This window comes from Rhinoraja longicauda, chromosome 20 (assembly GCF_053455715.1).
Source record: "Rhinoraja longicauda isolate Sanriku21f chromosome 20, sRhiLon1.1, whole genome shotgun sequence".
NCBI classification, from domain to species: Eukaryota; Metazoa; Chordata; class Chondrichthyes; order Rajiformes; family Arhynchobatidae; genus Rhinoraja; species Rhinoraja longicauda.
The window spans coordinates 17,354,146-17,374,627 of NC_135972.1; the positions used below are offsets into that span (position 1 = coordinate 17,354,146).

The 20,482-nt window shown below is 49.3% G+C and overlaps 1 protein-coding gene across 13 annotated transcripts in view; it reads left to right on the top strand.

Moving 5' to 3' along the window:
• The window catches only part of LOC144603593 (F-actin-monooxygenase MICAL3-like), a 201,670-nt gene that overhangs the window by 138,109 nt on the left and 43,079 nt on the right, over positions 1 to 20,482 (top strand). For 10 of the 13 annotated variants that reach the window (XM_078417027.1, XM_078417030.1, XM_078417036.1 and 7 more), the window contains 4 exons: positions 4,963 to 5,052; positions 7,688 to 7,813; positions 13,318 to 13,386; positions 18,428 to 18,535. In XM_078417027.1, coding sequence (XP_078273153.1) covers positions 4,963 to 5,052; positions 7,688 to 7,813; positions 13,318 to 13,386; positions 18,428 to 18,535 — 393 coding nt within the window. Of the gene's footprint in view, positions 1 to 4,962; positions 5,053 to 7,687; positions 7,814 to 11,023; positions 11,087 to 13,317; positions 13,387 to 18,427; positions 18,536 to 20,482 lie in introns of all 13 variants that reach the window. The other 3 variants (XM_078417037.1, XM_078417040.1, XM_078417032.1) reach the window with 2 other exon arrangements.

Here is a 20,482-nt window from a genome sequence, read left to right on the forward strand (position 1 = left end):
GCCAGCAAAGTCCGGTCAAGGATGGTCCGAGGGTCATCAAAGAGGCAGATAGTAGTTCAGCACTTGTCTATGGTTGTGGTAGGATGATTCAGTTGCCTGCTCCAAAGTCCCTCAGTTCTTTCTCACATGTCGTTCCAGCCCTGAAAAGCTGATCCTTTATTTTAATATTTCAACCCGGCCTCTTGACACCCACACCCAGAAGAAAGGGCATTGGCTCTGACAAAGCCCACAAGAATTTTATGTCATCAATGAGATCATCTCTCTAAACTCGAGACTACAGGCCCCGTCTACAGTCTGCTTTGGCCTTTATTGTGAGACAGTGTGAGCAGGAGTAAACTCCTTTACTGCAAATTATACATGGCTCTGGTGAGAACATACCTGGAGTATTGGGTAATTTCAGTCTCTTTACCACAAGGACATAAAACAGTACAGCACAGGAACGTCCTACAGCCCACAATGTCCATGCAAATCGCAATGCCAAATTAAACTAATCCCGTCTGCCTCCATGTGATCCACATCACTCCATTCCCTTCCTGTTCATTGGGTTCTTAAATGCCACTATGGTATCTTGATTCCACCAGCACCACTGGCAATGCATTCCAGGCACCTTTGCTTAAAAAAATATTTTCTCCACACATCTCCTTTAAACTTTCTCCCTCTCACCTTAAAGTTACGCCCGCTAGTTTCTGACATTTCCACCCTGAGAAAAATATTTTAGTGAATACCGATGCCAAATACTCAGTTAGCTCCTCGCCCACTTCCTCCAAAGGATATTCTTACACCTGAAAAGTCAACAGATTGGTTCTTGTGATGTGGATTGGGTGTAGGAGGAAAGATTGGGTGCTCCCGTTTCCTCCAACATCCCAAAGACGAGTGGGTTTGTAAATTAATTGAACCCTGTAAAATTACCCCAGCTTTGTAGAGGGTGGGTGAGAGAGTGGGATAACGTTGAACTAGTGCGAACGGGTTGATGGGTTGTCAGCGTGGACTTGATGGGCCAAAAGGCCTGCTTCCAGACTGTATCTTTCAACCATTCAATCAATCAGACGGTGATGAATCTGTGGAATTCTCTGCCCTGGGGAGATGTGGAGGCTTGTGGAGTTCATTTAAAACCTATTGATAAATTTCTGGAATCGTGGGATAATGAGTATAGACCCAGAAAATGGAGGTAGAAGATCCTGATGAATGATAGAGCAGGCTGGAATGAATAGACTGCTGACACCTGGACAGCTTTTTTTTTCATATTTAACTCCGCACAGAGGACAAAACCACATGCCATGAATCAATCTGGTGAATCTTGTACTGACTTTCCTGAGGTAGGGAGACAATACTTGCGCTCAGTGCCTGCCTCTTTGCTCTCCAGTGAAGGTAAGGCCTTGTGCTGGAGAGTCAATGCATGGGATGGAGGTGGGCAAGTGGAAGTGGCAGTGTTTTGTAGGGCAGAGATCAGTGGGAGAGGCAGTAACTGGCCAAGTAACCCAGAGCCCTGGACTAACAAAGGAACTGAGGAATTTAAATTCAGTTAGTAATCAGAATTAGAAATGACAACCACAACACTCATCCGGTTTACCAATGTTCTTCTGGGCAAAGAATCTGACTTCTAACCTGTCTAAATACAACTAAAACTCTGCAGTGAGGCGATATTCCAGCTGTAGTACTGAAGTGGAACTAGCGATGCCTCTGGCCCAGCTGTTCCACTACAGAGTGGACAATTGCCCACGTGCATCTGGCAGATTGTGAATGCTGAAGCCTCAGGCACACTCTTCCCTGCAAACCTTGAGAATGGGGATATTCCCAGAGCTTCCTCGGCCTGTCAGCTGCTGAATTGTCCACCGTTATTCGAGCTGTGTCGCTGGGTGTGATGAGATTGCTTTAGCTTAATTTAGTTTAGAGACACAGCGTGGAAACAGGCCCTTCGGCCCACTGAGTCCGTGCCAAACTCCAGCAATTGCCTGCAGTTTTTGCTGTTCAACACCGATGATCCTGCCCTGCACTTCCTCAGGCTGGCATCATCTGCAGCCTCTCCTGGTACTATGGCCTTCTTTATGCCTCATGCACCAGGAAACAAAGAAAATAGGTGCAGGAGTAGGCCATTTGGCCCTTCAATATGATCATGGCTGATCATGTTACCCAGGAATCATGTTACCCTTGCAGATCCTAATGGTACAGTCATATTTCCATAATGTAGAAGTAGGCCGTTCAGCCTATCAAGTCAGTGCCAGCTCTTGGCACAATCCTAATCCCTCACTGTTGGTTTTATGTCCCACATTCCCATAAAACCTCCTAGATTCTATCCTTCACAAGGGGCAATGCTCAGCATCCAATTAACTTGCCAACCTGCACGGGTTTGGGACATGGGAGCACCCAGAGGAGACCCATCCGGTCACAGGGAGAACATGCAAACTCCACACAGATAGCACCAGAAGATGGGGTTTCAAATGGGGTCACTGGAGCCGTGAGGCAGTAACTGTGCCACCGTGCTGCCCATTGAGCTGCAGATTGTGGGAGTGTACACACTCCTTTGCTGCTGCAGTAATGTGAGTCTTGGTGAAACCGCACCTGGTCTCCTTACCGAAGAAACAATGTACATGGCCAAAGAGGAAATGCAGTGTTTAGTTTAGAGATACAGCTCGGAAACAGGCCCTTCGGCCCACCGAGTCCGGGCCGACCAGTGATCCCCACACACTTACACTATCCTACACAATAGGGGACAATTTACAATTATACCAAGCCAATTAACCTACAAATCTGTACGTCTTTGGGGTGTGGGGGGAAACCTGAGAAAACCCTCGCAGGTCATGGGGAGAACGTACAAACTCCATACAGACAGCACCCGTAGTCAGGATCGAAACCGGGTCTCTGGCGCTGTCAGGCAGTAGCTGTACCACAGCACCATCGTGCCGCCCGGTGAAGTGAAGATTCATCAGACTACCTCCAAAGATGGTGGGGCTGCCAGATGAGGAGAGGTTGGGTGGAGTGAGTCTGCATTCTCTAGAGTTTGGAGGAATGACCGGAGATCGCAGATCAACAACAGGTTAGATACAGGGAGGATGATTCCCTGAACGAGGAGACTAGGACGCGGGAACAGTCTCAGAATGTGGATGGGAACTGAGAATCGAACTGAGATGAGAAATTTCTTTGTGCCCCTGGTGATAAACACATGGAATTCTCCACCCCAGGGAGCGGTGTAGGTTCAGTCATGGAATCCATTCAAAAATGTTTGATCAATTTTTGGGGAGAGAGCAGTAAAATGGGGCTGTGCTGGTGAACGACAATCTTGTTGAATGGCAGCACAGGCGTGAAGGAGCTGGAGTAGCCATGGGCCTGAATTCTTATACACGTCTGAGTACATTACTCCACCTTGGAGGTTACTCCACCTTGAAGGAATGTCAAGTGGTTGCAGTTCAAGCAGGGCTGGGAGTATGGAAATTTTTCGAATGCTGGAGATTTTTTGTGGGTTTCTGCTGAGGTTTTGGTGAGAATGTTGAGAAATTCTTTCCTTTTATTTTTAAATCTGTTATTGGCAAGGAAGGTGGTGTGAGCTTCACTGCCTCCCCCACACCCGCCCGCCCGCCCGCCCTCCTGGCACTGTGACGGTGTCCATTTGTCCTCTATCAGCACTAACTGGCAAGCAGGTTTAAGGTGTGGTGAGGCGGTGTCTGTTTCTGGATCTTGTGGGTTCTCTTTCATTTCCTGGGGTGGTGCAGGTCAGAATTGCATGTTTGATCGAGTGTGAGGTTTCTAGTCTCAAGAATGGACAAGTAATTGGGCAGGCAGGGTGGCGAGGGGGGGGGGAGGGTGAGATTCGTCGAATATGGGATAGAATGGCGAATTAAAGGTACAGTTTCCATCACCGATGATCTAAAGGACAAAGAGGCTCTGAGGTATTGCAGTGCCTCCCTGTGGTCTTGGTGCAGGCTTGCGGAAGGTGAAGAGGCTGCAGGCCCCTATCACATCCGGGATCCGATCTTGGGTGATCCATGGAAATCACTGCATCTCCCGCCACTCCATTGGCTTGCTCAGCCTCAAGCCTGTCAGGGCCAGCTTTCATCGGCTGCACCTTGCACCAGGAGGCCCACTGCACTGGTTGAAGCTTGTGAGCAAGAATTATTCAACTCACTGGATAATTTCCATGCTATGTTCATCACCCCACACTCGCCCATCCTCCACCCCGCAGCCTCGGACAGCGCTGGCAACTGGGGCAGAGCGGGGATTGAACAGCCGACCCTGTCCCAGCAGCACAAATAGGCACCAAACAACAACAACTAGCAACGATCTGGTGGGGCAGAGATAAGGATGTTCATTTGACCCAGGCTCCTCGAACATCCTGGCCTTGGTCACTGCAGAAATCACAGGCCAGCAGAAGCAAGGGGGCAAAGATAAACCCCACCCTGAGGCTCTAGCTCTGCTCCCAGTTGTGAACTCCCCCCCCCCCCTCCTCACCAAGGCTGCCTGTATAAGATTACCTCTCTAAACATCAACCAGACTGGCCACTCTGAATTTCCTGCACTAACTGTACTTCATGTTTTCCTTTGCCCCACTCTGTGCGTGTGTGTATGTGTGTGTTTGTCTGTCTGTGTCTGTGTATGTGTGTGTTTGTCTGTCTGTGTCTGTGTATGTGTGTGTTTGTCTGTCTGTGTCTGTGTATCTATATTTATGTGTGTGGGACTGTATATGTGTGTGCATCTATGGCCATATACATGTGTGTGGATATGGATGGGAATGCACATCTATTTCCATCTAAATGTTTTTTTAATGTCTGTACGTTTGTGTGTGTGTCATGGCTGTGTATCTGTATGTCTGTCTGTGTGCGACTATATCATTGTGTGTAACTATGACTGTATAAATCTGTGGAACTGCACATGTATATGCCTGTGTGTGTGTGTGTGTGCGTGTGTGTGTTCGTGTGCGTGTGTGGGTGTGTATGTGTTCCTCTTCCTCCCTCCCACTTTCTCTCTAAAGAGGGCGAATACTGCCCCTGGGACAAGGAGCTCCAGTTTGGGCTCTGGGTCCATCGGCTGTCTGATGAAGAGGACAACCATGTGTTCAGAGGTATCTGCTTTGCTTCTCTGCAAGTACAGAGCTCAACAGCACTAATCAGATACAATCCACCCCTTTCAAGTGGGCACCAGCTGCTTTGTGGTTGCATGGGCAGAGAGGCTGGAGCTCACAACTGGTGGCAGCCGGAACAAAAATTCAGTTCAAAGCGACGGGGATTGGGAGAGGGAGGTGTGGTCATGACAATGCTTTTTGCACAGTCAGAGGGCAGGTCTTGCGTGCAGACTCCCCATTTATGATGGGAATGCATGCGGGGGAATACACGGCAAATACCAGCATTCACACAGGACTGTCACGCTGGATTGCATGGGCTGTCCACTGTGAGGCTCCACTTGCAACGTTGCAATGTGATCACCAACAGTGGGGATCCAGGCACTGGCAATGGGAGCAATCCGTCACGGGGCACGGGACATCACAGGGCATGGGACATCACAGAGTTGCCATCTCAGCCCAGAGGGAGAATTTCCCTCACACTGACATTGTCTAGTGTTGTGGCTGCATTTGGTTAAACACACTCACCACCCAGGGAAGCGCTCTCTCTCTCTCTCTCACTCTCTCCCTCCCTCTCCCTCTCCCCTCCACTTCACCCTCCCCCTCTCCATCTCCCTCTCTTCCCCTCCCCTCCTCCCTCTCTCCCTCCCCCTTCTCCCGCACACACACTCGCTCACGACTTGGGTTGTCCTCTCCCTCTCTCTCTCTCTCTCTCTCTCTCTCTCTCTCACACACACACACACACACCACCCAGGGATGCCCTGGCACACACACTATAGTCACTGGGCTTGATTGGAAGTGATGGCTCCCATGTTCCGCCTGTCACCGACTCTCTCCAGCACACCCTGTGTGCCCCTCAGTATCTGGGCCACACTGCAGCTTCCTTTGCTGATGACATTAACCCTTCCTAGAGTGGAGAGCATTGCTGCTTAACACTGGAGTGTGTGGATGCTGAGTGCCTCCAGCTCCGCAGCCTGATCCGCTGTGCGCTGCACTTGTCCGCGGGTTGATGGTGAGTGTTTCTCACCGCTCCCGAGGTCTCTGCATGGCTTGTGGCCTGTATCTGAGTGTGTGCACTAACCACTTGCTTTACACAGTGTCCAGCAGAGGCATTCTTCGCTGCTGCACACAGCCCCATGTTTCTGTCCCAGACTGTGGCAGAGGGTGAGCTGGGCTATGCAAAGCTGTGAGGTGCTGTGCTGGGTGGGGTGAGTCTGTGCCATGCAGGACTGGCCTGAACCACGGTGTGGAGCGCTGGGCTGGCCCTGCCCATTGTTGCCCGGCTGCGCTGGGGTGTTAGCTGCCGGGCTGGTCATGGTCAGGCCGAGCCAGGCTGGGAGGATTAGATGGTGCTTGGAGGACTGGATGGGGCTGGGAAGACTGGAGGAAGGTTGGAGTCCAGGGTTGGGAGGATGAAACGGGGCTGGGAAGACTGGGTTGGGAAGGCCACAGAAAGCTGGGAGCACTGGGCTGGAAAGTTGGACCAGGCTGGGAGAACGGCATTGTGCTATGAGAACAGGGCTAGGTTGGGAGGACTGAGCTGGGAGGACCGGGCTGAGCCGAGACAGGTGAGGATGGTTTTGGGTTCGGAGGATTGGGTTTTGTGTCAGACAGGATTGGGGGGACTCTTTTCTGGATTAGGGAATAACGGGAGCAGGGAGAATGCCTGATAGTGCAGGAATTCATGAATCCAGGTGAGCACCTGGATGAGAAGGAATCATGAGCAGATTTCACCATTATGTGTTCAGTGGTAGGTTCTGCTGTTTCGGGACACGGTAACATAATTCCTCGAAGGTGACCAGAGGCTGGAATATTAGGCGATTTCAGAAGTAAGAATAATTGTGCAGGAATTTGTTGGGAAAGAACAGGATTGGGTTCAGTAGGAGGAATTGTTGTGGGAGATTGATCCAGAGCTAATCAGAGCACTGGAATGGTACCAGAGACAAGGCATTGCAGGTACCAGGTGGGACTGGAGGAGCTGAGGGCTCTTGGAGGCAAGTCAGTTACTCGGTACATTACAGACAGATCGGTTGATGTATTAGTGTGAAGGGAATTGAGGGACATGTGGATAGTGCAGGAAAATGATGTCCAGACAGAAGATCAGCCGTGATCTTGAATGGCGGAGATACGAGGGGCCGAATGGCCCACTCCTGCCTCTGTTGTCCTCTCAGGCCTATGGAGAGTAAACAGAGGAAGGCTGTTCCATGCAGGAGGTTCTGGGACCAGTGGGACTACGGGCAAAAGGGAAATAGGAGAGACAAGAGTTCCCAGAGAGTTTAGGTTCTCACTCGCCCCGTTACTAGGGGGGGTGGGAACAGGGTCAGACGGTGCCATCAAAAGGGAGTTACGTGGAGGGGGGGGAGCGAGAGACTCAAACTCAGAGCTAAAAGGAAAGAATGGGATTACTTTGCCAGGAGCCAGCGTAGACTGACCGGCCTGGTGTGGTGATCTGGAGAGGGAGCGTGCCTCTCCAACAACTCTGCTGCACTGTGCTGCTGCCCATTGCATGCGTTTCTCCGCTCTTTGCATCTGCTCTCTATGTTCCATGGTCTGCCTCACTTTTCTGTGACCTCTCTTTCTCCACCCTCCTTTCCGCTCCCATTCCTGTCGCTTCACTGGCCCTGCACCTGGGGAGCAGCTTCCAACCTGAGGGTGCGTCAGATCGTCAGCCCCATTGATCCGCTGGAAATCAAGGCGGACGTGCACTGGACACACATCACGGGCCAGGAAAGGGCGATCCTGCCGGCAGCCCCGGACCCGGAAGGTACGGAGCAGTGACTGAGTCCGTGCGGGGCCGTCGTGTACGAGAGACGCCGCCCAGGGCAAGACAGTGCTTGGGCAGCGGGGCAGTGGGCACAGTGGTGCTGCAAACAGCAGGGTACAGGCTGACCACCCACCGGGACCTTGTGTGGCAGGGTGACACGCACTGGCATCATGTGTGGAAGGGAGTCACACACCGAGACCGCATGTGGGAGGGTGACACGCACTGGGGCCACATGTGGGAGGGCGACACGCACTGGGGCCGCATGTGGGAGGGAGTCACGCACTGGGATCATGTATGGGAGGGAGTCACACACTGGGGCCGCATGTGGGAGGGAGTCACGCACTGGGGCCGCATGTGGGATGAGGTCACGCATGGGCCATGTGTGAGAGGGAGATCACGCACTGAGACTGCATGTGGGAGGGTGACACGCACGGAGATCATGTGTGGGAGGGTGACACGCACCGGGATCATGTATGGAAGGGAGTCACGCACCGAGACCGCATGTGGGAGGGAGTCACGCACTGGGGCCGCATCTGGGAGGGTGACACGCACAGGGATCATGTGTGGGAGGGAGTCACGCACCGAGACCGCATGTGGGAGGGTGACACGCACTGGGACCTTGTGTGGGTGGGTGACACGCACTGGCATCATGTATGGGAGGGAGTCACACACCGAGACCGCATGTGGGAGGGAGTCACGCACTGGGGCCTCATGTGGGTGGGTGACACGCACTGGCATCATGTGTGGGAGGGAGTCACACACCGAGACCACATGTGGGAGGGTGACACGCACTGGGGCCGCATGTGGGATGAGGTCACGCATGGGCCATGTGTGAGAGGGAGATCACGCACTGAGACTGCATGTGGGAGGGTGACACGCACTGGGATCATGTGTGGGAGAATGTTGCATGCTGAGACAGTGTATGGGAGGGTGACAAGTGCTGGGACCCCATGTGGGAGGGGGTCACACTGGGACTGCATGTGGGAGGGTGACACACACTGGGACCGTGTGTGCGAGGGTGACACACACTGTGATTGGGTGTGGGAGGGTGTCACATGCCCAGGCCGTGTGTGGGAGGTGCTGAATGGTGAGTGTACAATCTTCCTGCACCAACTAATGACTACGTTCCCAGATTGTAGATGGAGCTCACTTTTCCGAGCCTCCTTTGCCTGTTGCATGTTTTCCGGAGGAGACCGTCTAGTTCCTGGCATCCTTCTATGGCTGGAGCCTTTTTCACAACTCTACCTTGCGTGCATTTTGTTGAAGTCTTTTTCCCGGTTTCAGCTTTGAATTGCCTGTGTTTCCCATTATGTCCTCTTCCTTGAATGAATAAACTGGCAAGCAGAACATCTTTTATACCACCCAAATGTTATCATCTTTTGCAGTTTAACTGTTACTAAACTTCAAAGCCCTACACTGATCTTCCACACTTTTCGAAGAAGGGTCTCGACCCAAAACGTCGCCTATTCCTTTTCTCCAGAGATGCTGTCTGACCCGCTGAGTTACTCCAGCTTTGTGTCTTACTCCCCACCTACCTAGGCTGAGGCATTCTATGAGCGTGCATCTGTTGGTGGATGTGTGTGGGAGGAGAAGGATCACTGGGGATCGTATCAGAGGCCCACAGACCCAGGAGGAAGTATTGGGCCGGATATTCTCCTGGAATCAAGCAAATTTTGCTGGGATGTGTGCATCTCTAATCCCAATGGTTGGGCATCTGGCTCATGCATTAGTCCAGCATGTGAGCTGGGGGTCTGGAGTGTTGGCCAGGCGTGTGGCCAGAGGTGGTCTCCAGAGTGTTGGTGAAACCTGTACTGACAAGCGGACTCTCACCAGCTACTGCTTCTTGCCCGGCTTAAACTCACCGGGCTACTGGACAGTTATCATCTACCATGATCCGTAACACAATGGTGAAATTAAAATGTTCATTTGGATATGGACAGGAGGTAGCGTCTAAATCTGCAGTACATTTGGTGGACATTGCAGTCACCATGCCCTGAAGCTGGAGATAATGAGTCATGACGGTGTAAATGGGCCTCTTTGCCCTGCAGGGTGTCAAGCTCCTTGAGAATTGCTGGATTGCAGGTTTGATCCCGACTACGGGTGCTGTCTGTGACGGGTTTTCTTCGAGATCTTCGGTTTGCTCCCACACTCCAAAGTACATACAGGTTTGTAGGTTAATTGGCTTGGTATAAATGTAAATTGTCCCTAGTGTGTGTAAGATAGTGTTAATGTACGGGGATCGCTGGTCGGTATGGATTCGGTGGGCCGAAGGGCCTGTTACCCTGCTGTATCTCTAAACTAAACTCCAACATGTTGCATCTCCCCTAACCAATGATATTAGTCTCCTCGACCATGTCCCATCATATCCCACAAAGTGAAGCTGTTTAATACCTGAAGAAGGGTCTCGGCCTTAAAAAGTCACCCATTCCTTCCCTCCCGAGACGCTGCCTGACCCGCTGAGTTACTCCAGCATTTTGTGTCCACCTTCGATTTAAACCAGCATCTGCAGTTTTTCCCCACGCCTGTTTAATACATTGAACTCGATAATGCGAAGCGAGTGCTGAATAACATTAGATATTGGCACTCCCTGTGAGTTAACTAAAGATATCGGGAGTGTGAATGTTAAATAGAATTGGATATGGCTGGCCTGTTCACTGTCGCTGCTGATTATGCATCTTTGCGCTGCTGCTGCTGGTTCTGGCATTGTGCGCCCGTTCTCTGATGCTAGTTTCTGCATTCTGCGCTTGATCCTTGTTGGTGTTGGTTTCTAGTATTGTACGCCTGTCCCTGTTGATGCTCGCCGTGGCATTTTGTGCCTGTTGTCTGGAGCTCGTTTCTAGCATTGTGCACCTGTGCACTGTGGCTGCTATGGTCTGGTATTGGCACCAGTTTCCGTTTGGCACTGGTTTCAGGTGTTGTGTGCCTGTAATTTGGTGCTAATGGATGGCACTGTGCACCAGTTCGCTGTTGGTGCTGCTGTAGGCACTGTGCGCCTGTTCACTATTGTCATTGGGTTATTTGCTGCTGGTTTCTGGCATCGTGAGCCTGTTGCCCACTGGTGTTGTTTTGGGCGTTCAGTTCCCCACATTGGTTTAGATATGTTTAGTGTAGATTGCGCATGTTTGAGAGGTGACAATCCTTTCCTCACATCAGCTGAGATATCTTTCAATTATTTTTGTTTACTAGTTTTTATTTTTTTCCCCAATGTAGCCTCTGATGTTCCCCCATTTCGGAATGAAGCAGTTCGAGCATGGTTGGACACCCTGTCTGGAGGTAGTTTTGTTTCGTTAAAGACAGACTGGCCACTACGCTGCTTTCCTTCTGCTCTTCCTCTCTATAGGGGCATCAGTGTCAGAGTGAACAGCGCTGATAGCACAGGGATGAGGGGGGAGGAAGAGTGAGCTGCAGGCTCAGCTGAGTCTCACATCAGAGAGCAGACGTGTGCTTGCAGAGAGTGTGGGGCCAGGGGAGGGGAGAGTGGGGCAGCCTGTAGCGGGGAGTGGACCTACGATCGGGGGGGGGGGGGGGGTCAGAGATTCTAGACACAGGAAAGGGGAGGGTGAAGAGGAGAGTGTTGTGCCCTGGGGAGGGGAGGGTGAAGAGGAGAGTGTTGTGCCCTGGGGAGGGGAGGGTGAAGAGGAGAGTGTGGGCCCTGGGGAGGGGAGGATGAAGAGGAGAGTGTTGTGCCCTGGGGAGGGGAGGGTGAAGAGGAGAGTGTGGGCCCTGGGGAGGGTGGGGCAGAGGGAGTAGGCCCAATGGAGGTGAGGATGGGTTAAAGGGTGTGTGGGCGCAGAGTAGGGTGGGGGAAAGAGTGTGGGCTCAGCGGAGGCTAGCGGGGCAGAGTGAAGCCCAGGAGGGAGGGTGGGGCAAATTGTATGGGCTCTGGGATGGAGAGGGTTGGGCAGTGTGTGGGCGGAGGTGAGGGGAAGATGTTGGAAAGTGTGGCCCAGGGGAGGGGAGGGTGGGTTAGAGAGTGTAGGGCCCAGGCAAGGGATGGGAGGTTGGGGCAGAGAGTGTAGGCCCAGGCAGGGGAGGGGAGGGTGGGACAGAGAGTGTAGGCCCAGGCAGGGGAGGGGAGGGGAAGTTGGGGCAGAGAGTGTAGGCCTGGGGAGGGGAGGTTGGGGCAGAGAGTGTAGGCCCAGGGTGGGGATGGGAGGTTGGGACAGTGAGTGGAGTCCAAGGGTGGGGATGGGAGGGAGGGGCAGAGAGTGTAGGCCCAGGCAGGGGATGAGAGGTTGGGACAGAGAATGTAGGCCTGGGGAGAGGAGGGTAAAGCGTATGGGCCCAGGGGATAAGAGTACAGAAAGTGTCAGCTCTCCCTAGAGAGGGGAGGGCAGGTGTAAACACATTGGACTCAGGGAGAGGGAGGGTGGGTACTGAGGGTTTATCAGTCCTGGTGAGTCACAAGGAAGAGCTGTTACAAATTAAAGGCAGAAGGCATACAGGGATAGATAATGCTACATCGCATGTTAATTCCTCGATCTGAGTAAAATTAAAGGGAAGAGAGTGGAATTAAACTGGGATTGGTGCTAAATATTGCAGGGATGGGGATTGAATGGGAGACGGGTCAGGAGACTGATGGCGAGAGTAGGTCCTGACTGGGTGGGTGGCAGCTGGTGGAGCTGCTGCCTCACAGCTCCAGCGATCTGACCTTGGGTCCTGTCTATGTGGAGTTTACACGTCCTCCACTGGCCATGTGAGTGGCTTCCGGGTGCTCTGGTTTTCTCCCACGTTACAAAGACTGACGGATCAGTCAATTAACTGGTTGCTTCAATTGCCTCTCTTGTCGGTGGGCAGCAGCGGAATCCGGAAAGGTTGTTGGGGACGGAGGAGAGGATTCTTCACGGGAAGTAAGTGTGGGAATTAGATCAATAGGCTTCCTCTAGCATAGAGTTGATGGGCTGAATGGCCGATATTACAGGGAAATATGTGATAGTCAGAATTGTAAAGAATGAGCTGGAAATGGAATTATAAATCCTGGATTAAGAACCAATTTCACAACATCTGATCGCAGAAGCTGCAAGATGCCTCCACGTTCTTTCTTTATATTTAAAAGATCTCATTCTTGTTTTCAACTCTCCTTGGCCTCATCCTGCAGTATCTGCACATCCACCTTGGCCCTGCAACCCTGAGGAAGCTACACTGCTTAATTCCTGCCTTTTATACTCTCCCCATTTTAACCACTCCGCCTCTGAATGCTGTGCTTCAACTACCTGGCTCCGAAGCTCAGAAACTCACCTCCTGAATCTCCCCACCTCTTGTCTTCAGGACGTTGCTTCAAACCGACCTCTCATCTCGTTTGTTTGTGTAATGTTTAATTGTGCAATGTTTCCGTGGCTCGGTGTTAAATTTTATTTGATGACATGCCCTTGGAGTTAATGGTGACTTCCAACTTTTAAAAAGTGATAAAAATAAACGAGTGATAAATGCATCCCATTAGAAATCCGAGCTGGTCTGGGACTTTATGGTTCTTTAACTCTTTCACTTTCTCCATTGCATTCCAGAAAAGCAGACGAAGGAGGATTTGAGCCCGGATGAGGATGAGGAGGAGGGCAGTTCATCATTGGAGGATGGTATGCTGAATCTCACCTGGTACAGAGTCTGGAGCTCTGATATATTCAAAGCATACATTACACTGATAGACACAAAATGCCGGAGTAACTAAGCTACTGTCAGACAGCATCTGTGGAGAAAAAGAATAGGTAACGTTTCGGGTCGAGACCCTTCTTCAGACTTGATCCCGAAACGTCACCTATTGTATTTGTTTTCTTCAGAGATGCTGTCTGACCCACTGAGTTTAGTTAAGTTTAGAGATACAGGGCGGAAACAGGCCCTTCGGCTACCAGGTCCGCCGCGCCGACCAACGATCCCCGCACATTAACACTATCCTACACACACGGCGCACTAAGGACAAATTTTACATTTACCAAGCCAATGTGGGTGGAAACTGAAGATCTCGAAGAAAACCCACGTAGGTCACGGGGAGACTCCAGCTTTTTGTGTCTATCTTCAGTTTAAACCAGTATCTGCAGTTCCTTCCTATGTATACTGTACATAACATTCCCTTTTGTGCAAGTGAACAGGGTGTTCTCCTTCTGATTGACCAAGTAATCTGATTGACGCGGGTTTGTGAAAGAGCAGCTCCATGGAGACGCATGCTACAGCAGCATGATCAGATTCACACACATACTTTCATCAGCTATGGTCATATCATATCATATCATATATATACAGCCGGAAACAGGCCTTTTCGGCCCTCCAAGTCCGTGCCGCCCAGTGATCCCCGTACATTAACACTATCCTACACCCACTAGGGACAATTTTTACATTTACCCAGCCAATTAACCTACATACCTGTACGTCTTTGGAGTGTGGGAGGAAACCGAAGATCTTGGAGAAAACCCACGCAGGTCACGGGGAGAACGTACAAACTCCTTACAGTGCAGCACCCGTAGTCAGGATCGAACCTGAGTCATGGTGTCACAATGAGTTCCATACCATGGTCTTTGATAAATCATCTGTCCACAACGTTATTTCCATTGGTTTTTAATTTATTGCTGAGTTCAATTCTGAGTTTAAAATGTGGGAATTATGGAACATAGAACAGTACAACACAGAAACAGGCCCTTCGGCCCACAGGGTTTGTGTTGAACATGATGTCACATTAAACTGAACTCAGCTGCCTGTAGATGATCCATGTCCTTGCACTTCCATGTGCCAATCTAACAGCCTCTTTAAACACCACTATTCTAACTACCTCAACCACCACCTCTGACAATGCGTTCCAGACCCCCAATACTCTCTGGGTAAAAAATAACTTACCCCACACATCTCCATCATTGGGAACAGCATGTGCCTTCCCGTTAGCCTGCAATTCAATATCAGCAGCATGGAAACAGCCCTTAGGCCCAATTCATCCATTCCGACCAAGATGCCCATCTACACTTGTCCTTATGCGAGTGTTTGACCCATATCCTCTGAACCTTTCCTATCCATGTATCTATCCAAATGTCCCTTAAATGTTATTATTGTTAGTTTGAATTTAAAAGCAACATTCCATTTTGACCCATTGCTCCGTTCTCGTTTTCTCCACTGTATCTTTATTTTCAGTTCTCTCTTGGACCATGATGAAAGCTCCCATTTCCACATCTGCAGGCAGTATATTCCAGATCCTGATCAAATATTGCATGAAATTTTTGCTTTGTGTCACTCTTAATTTCACCCCCCCCCCTTTATTTCATACCCGAGTCCTCTACACTTCGATCTTGTTTTCCTTATTAACCACTTTCTCAATAAGGTTCTCAACCCGAAACGTCACCCATTCATTCTCTCCAGAGATGCTGCCTGACCCACTGAGTTACTCCAGCATTTTGTGTCTACCTACCTGTCTGCCTTCTCAACTTGACACTTTCAATGGTCCCTTGGCTCCCGCATCACTTTTAAAACAATTATTGGCTCCTCTCATCTTTCCCAACAAAGCACATCACCTCACATTTTTCTGCATTAAACTTTATCCTCCACGCCTTTGCCATTCCATATCCTATATATTCCATTCCATATCTCTGTATATCCTGCTGCAATTTATCATTATCCTTTTCACAGGTCACAATTTCAGCTGCCAAGTTTTATATTCTCTTCAAATTTAGACATTGTGGCTTGCACCAAATCATTGATTTAGATCAAAGTACTTGATGGTCGTAACGATGGTCGCAGGGGAAAACCACTATTCATCTCCACAGGTTCTTCTCCTGCAACCACAGGAGTGTAACACCTTCCCTGCACCTCCTCCCTCGCATCTTTTCAGGGACCCCAGCAAGTCTTCCAGGTGAGATAGGGGTTCACATGCACCTTCCCTTTGGTGTTCCTGACGTGGCCTCCTTTACATCAGCGAGACCAAGCATAGATTAGGCCACCATTTCACCAAAGACTTGCGCTCGGTCCGCTTGACCTTTTTGTCCTCAGCTTCCTCCACTGCCAGAGAGAGGCTAAACACAAATTATAGGAACAGCACCTCCTCTTCCTTTTGGTTAGCTTACAACCCAAAAAGGTATGAGCTCCACCCCCTCCCCCCCACAATACAATCAATGTGAAGTAGGCTCCCAATCAGAAACATCACTTTCTATGTCCTCCAGAGATGCTGCCTGACCTGCTGAGTTACTCCAGCACTTTGTGTTCAAGATTCCAACGTCTGCACTTTCTTGTGCTTATTCACCATCCTCGGGTCTGAGAAACAACCATTCATCTCTGCTGTCCGTTACTTTGCCAACTTTGTATCCATGATATTGTCCCTTTCATACACCATGTCCCTCAGTTTTTCTAATAAACCTGGGGTACCTCATCAAAAGCTAATTGCACACCCTATCAACTGCATTATCTTCACCAAAAGGCTCTTCGACATTGGTTAAACATGATTTCCCCTCACAAATCCCTGCTGACTTACTTCAGTTCAGTTCATACTTTAACTCTGGGTGACTGCTAAACCTGCTCCAGGTCAGTGATCTGTGATTTCCCACTAGAGAATTCAATGGATTGTAGTTGTGGACTTGCCCTTTCTCCCTTTTTTTGACCAATGGAGCTGACATTTACTACTCTCTGTACCGTAACACCACCACAATAGCCAAAGAACACCGGAAGATCACATTCAGTGGTTCTGTGACTTCCTCCTTGCTTCCCTCAGAATGCCCGGGCACATCCCCTCTCGTCTTGATGACTAAACAACCTCACATTCAACCACCTTTTTCTAATATCTCCATGCTTTAAATCTTAAATATATCCAGTGTCTCACCTATCCTCTCCTTCACGATTTCTCTGGAGTCACCCCTGTGACGACAAATACAAAATACCCATTTAGTGCTTTGACATCCCCATCTTTTTACATTCCCATTTTTAACCTTAATAGACACCACTGCACAAGTACTACCCCTTTTACTATTTATATGTCTAACAAACACTTCTGGATTCCCTTTTACACGTTGACAGCTGATCTTTTCGCACACACTCTCTGCTTCTCATTTTCATTTTCACTTCCTCTATCATTCCTTTGTGATCAGCCTGCTTCTCACTGATCCCTGGGCTTGTCGTACGCGGCCCCTTTTGCTACATCACGGTCTGTTATTCTCTATCATCCAGGGAGCTGTGAATTTGCTTGTTCTTCCATCACCCCCTTCAAATTTGCCTCAACCAAATCCAAACCATCTCTTCCCTCTGGATTGTAAAACCTGATTTTTGATTCACTCTCTCAAACTTAGTTTTGAAATCCATCATCTCATTGTCACTCTTTCCCAGTGACCCCTCCACATGAAGATTAAGCATTGCACCGAGGTTGGGCTTGGACATGGAGAAGAGCCTTCGGAATGAGCTGCATCCACTTCATCAAAGCTACAGGACAGACTTCAGCCTGTTGGCAACTAGTTGGAGATGACCTTTTCCCTTCAGCCACTGATGGTTCTAATCAGTTTAATAACCTTTGCCTTATTCATCTCTAAATTGACCTTGAACCCTTCACCAGTATCTGCAGTTCTTTTCTACGTACCCTGAATCTTGAAGGCTGGTATTGAGGGGATTGAGCTAGAGCCTCACAACCCTCTGTAGCGAGATGTTTCTAAATATCTTGTACTTAACCTTCTGTCCATGGTCTCTTGTTCTTGCCTCCAACCAAGTAACGCGAGTCTCTACCCATGGTGTCGGACAAGGCCCAGGGGGGTGGGAGGTTAGTATTTTGCTCTTGAGATTTGGGCACATATTCCAGACTGAAGCTCCCAGTGCAGTATTGGATGTAGCCCATTATGTAAACCTGCCCCCCACCCCCCTGATTCCATCCACGCAGCATTGCCTCAGGAAAGCAGCCAATGTGATCAAGCACCATTTACACCCTGGTCTTTTTTCACTCTTTCTCTCTCCTGTCAGGCAGAAGATACAAAATTTGAAAGCACGCAGCACGAAATTCAAGAGCAACTTCTTCCTCCCGGCCATCAGACTCTTGAAAGGAACTTTAATATGCTGTTTGTCCAATCTCCCAATCTACCTCAATGGGCCCCATGCGCTTTTTTTTCAACCTGCACATTCTCTTTAGCTTTAACATTATATTGGGTACTCTGTTTATTTTCTCTTTTGCACAACCTGATGTACATATGTATGCTATGATCTGCCTGGTTAGCATGCAACACAATGTGTTTCGCTATCTTGTACATGTAGCAATAATAAACCAACATCAATACCAATACCAGCATTAAGAGAGGGCTGGTTGTCAGGGGTTCTGACGGGCAATCAGGTGGTTAAACTGAGGCACACCTTCCCTGTCTGATGGGCAGAAGGTTCCCGAGTTCTATTCTGAGGAGCAGCAAGTCATTATTCCCCTTTATTCAGGACAGTATTTATCCCACGTTGAGCAAAATACAAAACAGATAATCTGGTTAGGATCATGTTTGTCTACAAGATATTGTGGAACACAATGGTCATCAGAGGTGTCTCGTAAATGGACATCCTTGTAAATTTCTGTTTTTCCGTTGTAACATCCATTAGTTAATGCACACCCTCTACATTCTGTGCCCAGATCCTGGTCTCTGCTTTCGCCCCACTGATCTCACGGCTCTTGTTTGATCTTTCTGTTGACAGATATTGCATCTGATGCAGAAACAGAGAACCGGTTGGTTTCATACACACAGGAGCTGGAGCAATTAGTGCGAGAAAAGGAAGAGGCTTGTGGTGAGGTTGGAACTCCAAGTAAGTGCCCCGCAACACTCTACTTAAGTCTTTGTTATTGATTAAATGTGTTGCCATGTGTATAGTTATGGGACTGAGTACAGAGGGATCTTGTGATCCGAATCCATGACTCCCTGAGAGAGAGACAACACAGGTAGATAGAGTGGTAAATAGATCGGGCATATGGTATACTTGCCTTCACTGGTTGAGTATAAGAATCAGGAAGTCTTGATGGAGCTTTATTGGACTTTGGTTAGGCCACATTTGGAGTATTGCCCCAATGCAAGAAGAGTGTGGAAGCTTTGGAAAGGGTGCCGGGGAGGGTTACCAGAATGACGCCTGGATTAGAGGCGATTAGCTACAGGGAGAAGTTGGACAGACATAGATTGTCTTCTCTTGAACTCTGGAAGTTGAGGGGAGACCTCAATAGTTGTATATATAGTTATATACAACTATATAAAATTATGAGAGGCATGGATAGGGTAGACTGTCAGAACTTTGTTCCTAATATGAACATATTAACTGCTAGAGGGCATGGCTTTAATATGAGAGGGGCAAAGTTTAAAGAAAATGTGCAAGGCAGGTTTTTTTACACAGAGTGGTGGGTGCCTGGAATGCACTGGTAGTGGCAGATAAAATCGTGGCATTTAACAGGCACGTGGATATGCAGGGAATGGAGGGATCGGCATTGTATGCAGATAGATAAGAGTTGGTCTTGGCATCGTGATCAGCACAGACATCGTGGGTCAAAAGACCGGAACTTGTGCTATACTGTTCTATGAGCCGGGGAAAGTGCATTGTGCACCAGATCCCAGCAACAAATCTGTGGGCTGGGACAAGGAGCTAGGATGTGTACTCGGGTTAGGGTTAGGGAAGGCAATATAGGATTATATAGATAAAAGAGGGATTTTTTAAAAAATTCAATCCAACGGAAAATACAGAAGCCAATGCAGAGCAAGACTAGGGATGGGATGCAGCTAGGACAGGATGAGGTTTTGAACTAATCTGACAGCAAAAGCTCGACTGAATGGGATAAAACACTGAGCCTGCACTTTATGCACTGAGGTGGAGGTGAAAATAATCATCAATGTTAAGAAGGGGACGTTGAGGACGAATAGTGGTCGGCATATTCCTGTGTCTCTGGTGTATCAAAATGGAATGAAAAGGAACTGCAGATGCTGGTATATACCAAAGATAGACACTAAATCCTGGAATAATTCAGCATCTCTGGAGGAAATGGATTGGTGACGTTTCGGGGTGGGTCCCTTCTTCAGACTGATTGAAATGTGGGGGGGGGGGGGGGGGACTGGAAGCTAGAAAATAAACCATGACAAATCGGAGCCAGCGAGGGATGACTTCGGACAAGGAGGTTCCCTGATAGGCCGATTGTTGGCTAGAGATGATGTGAGCCCATGAGCGATACATTGTTACGAACTGTGGAACTGCTTAACAACCTTTTATTGGGGGGGTGGTGGTAGGCATTTGTAGAAGTTCCCTAAAATTGGATAATTCACTATTCTTGCCATTGGGTTGTAAACTACCCAAGCGAACTATGAGATACTGTTCTTCCAATTTGCATGTGTCCTCTCTCTGGCAATGGAGGGGGGCCTGGACAGAGCGGTCATAATTGGGAATGGGAAGGGGGGTTAGTCAGCAACCAGAAGATCCAGTAGGCTTTGACACACCGAGCACAAGTGTTCAGCGAAACGGTCGCCGAGTCTGCGATTTGTCTCGCCAATGTACAGGAGCCCACATCGTGAAAACTGGATGCAGTAGACGAGATTATTCCAGCATTTTGTGTCTATCTCTGGTGCATCAACATGAATCGGAGTCTGCTGAGCCTTGAACCAAGGTTGCAAATGATGTAAGATATGCCAAGGTTGCAAATGATGTAAGATTTTGGCAGGAAGAAACGACAAAACGATTCAGCTTCCAGTTGAAGGAAGATGCGTCTCATCCATTACTGGA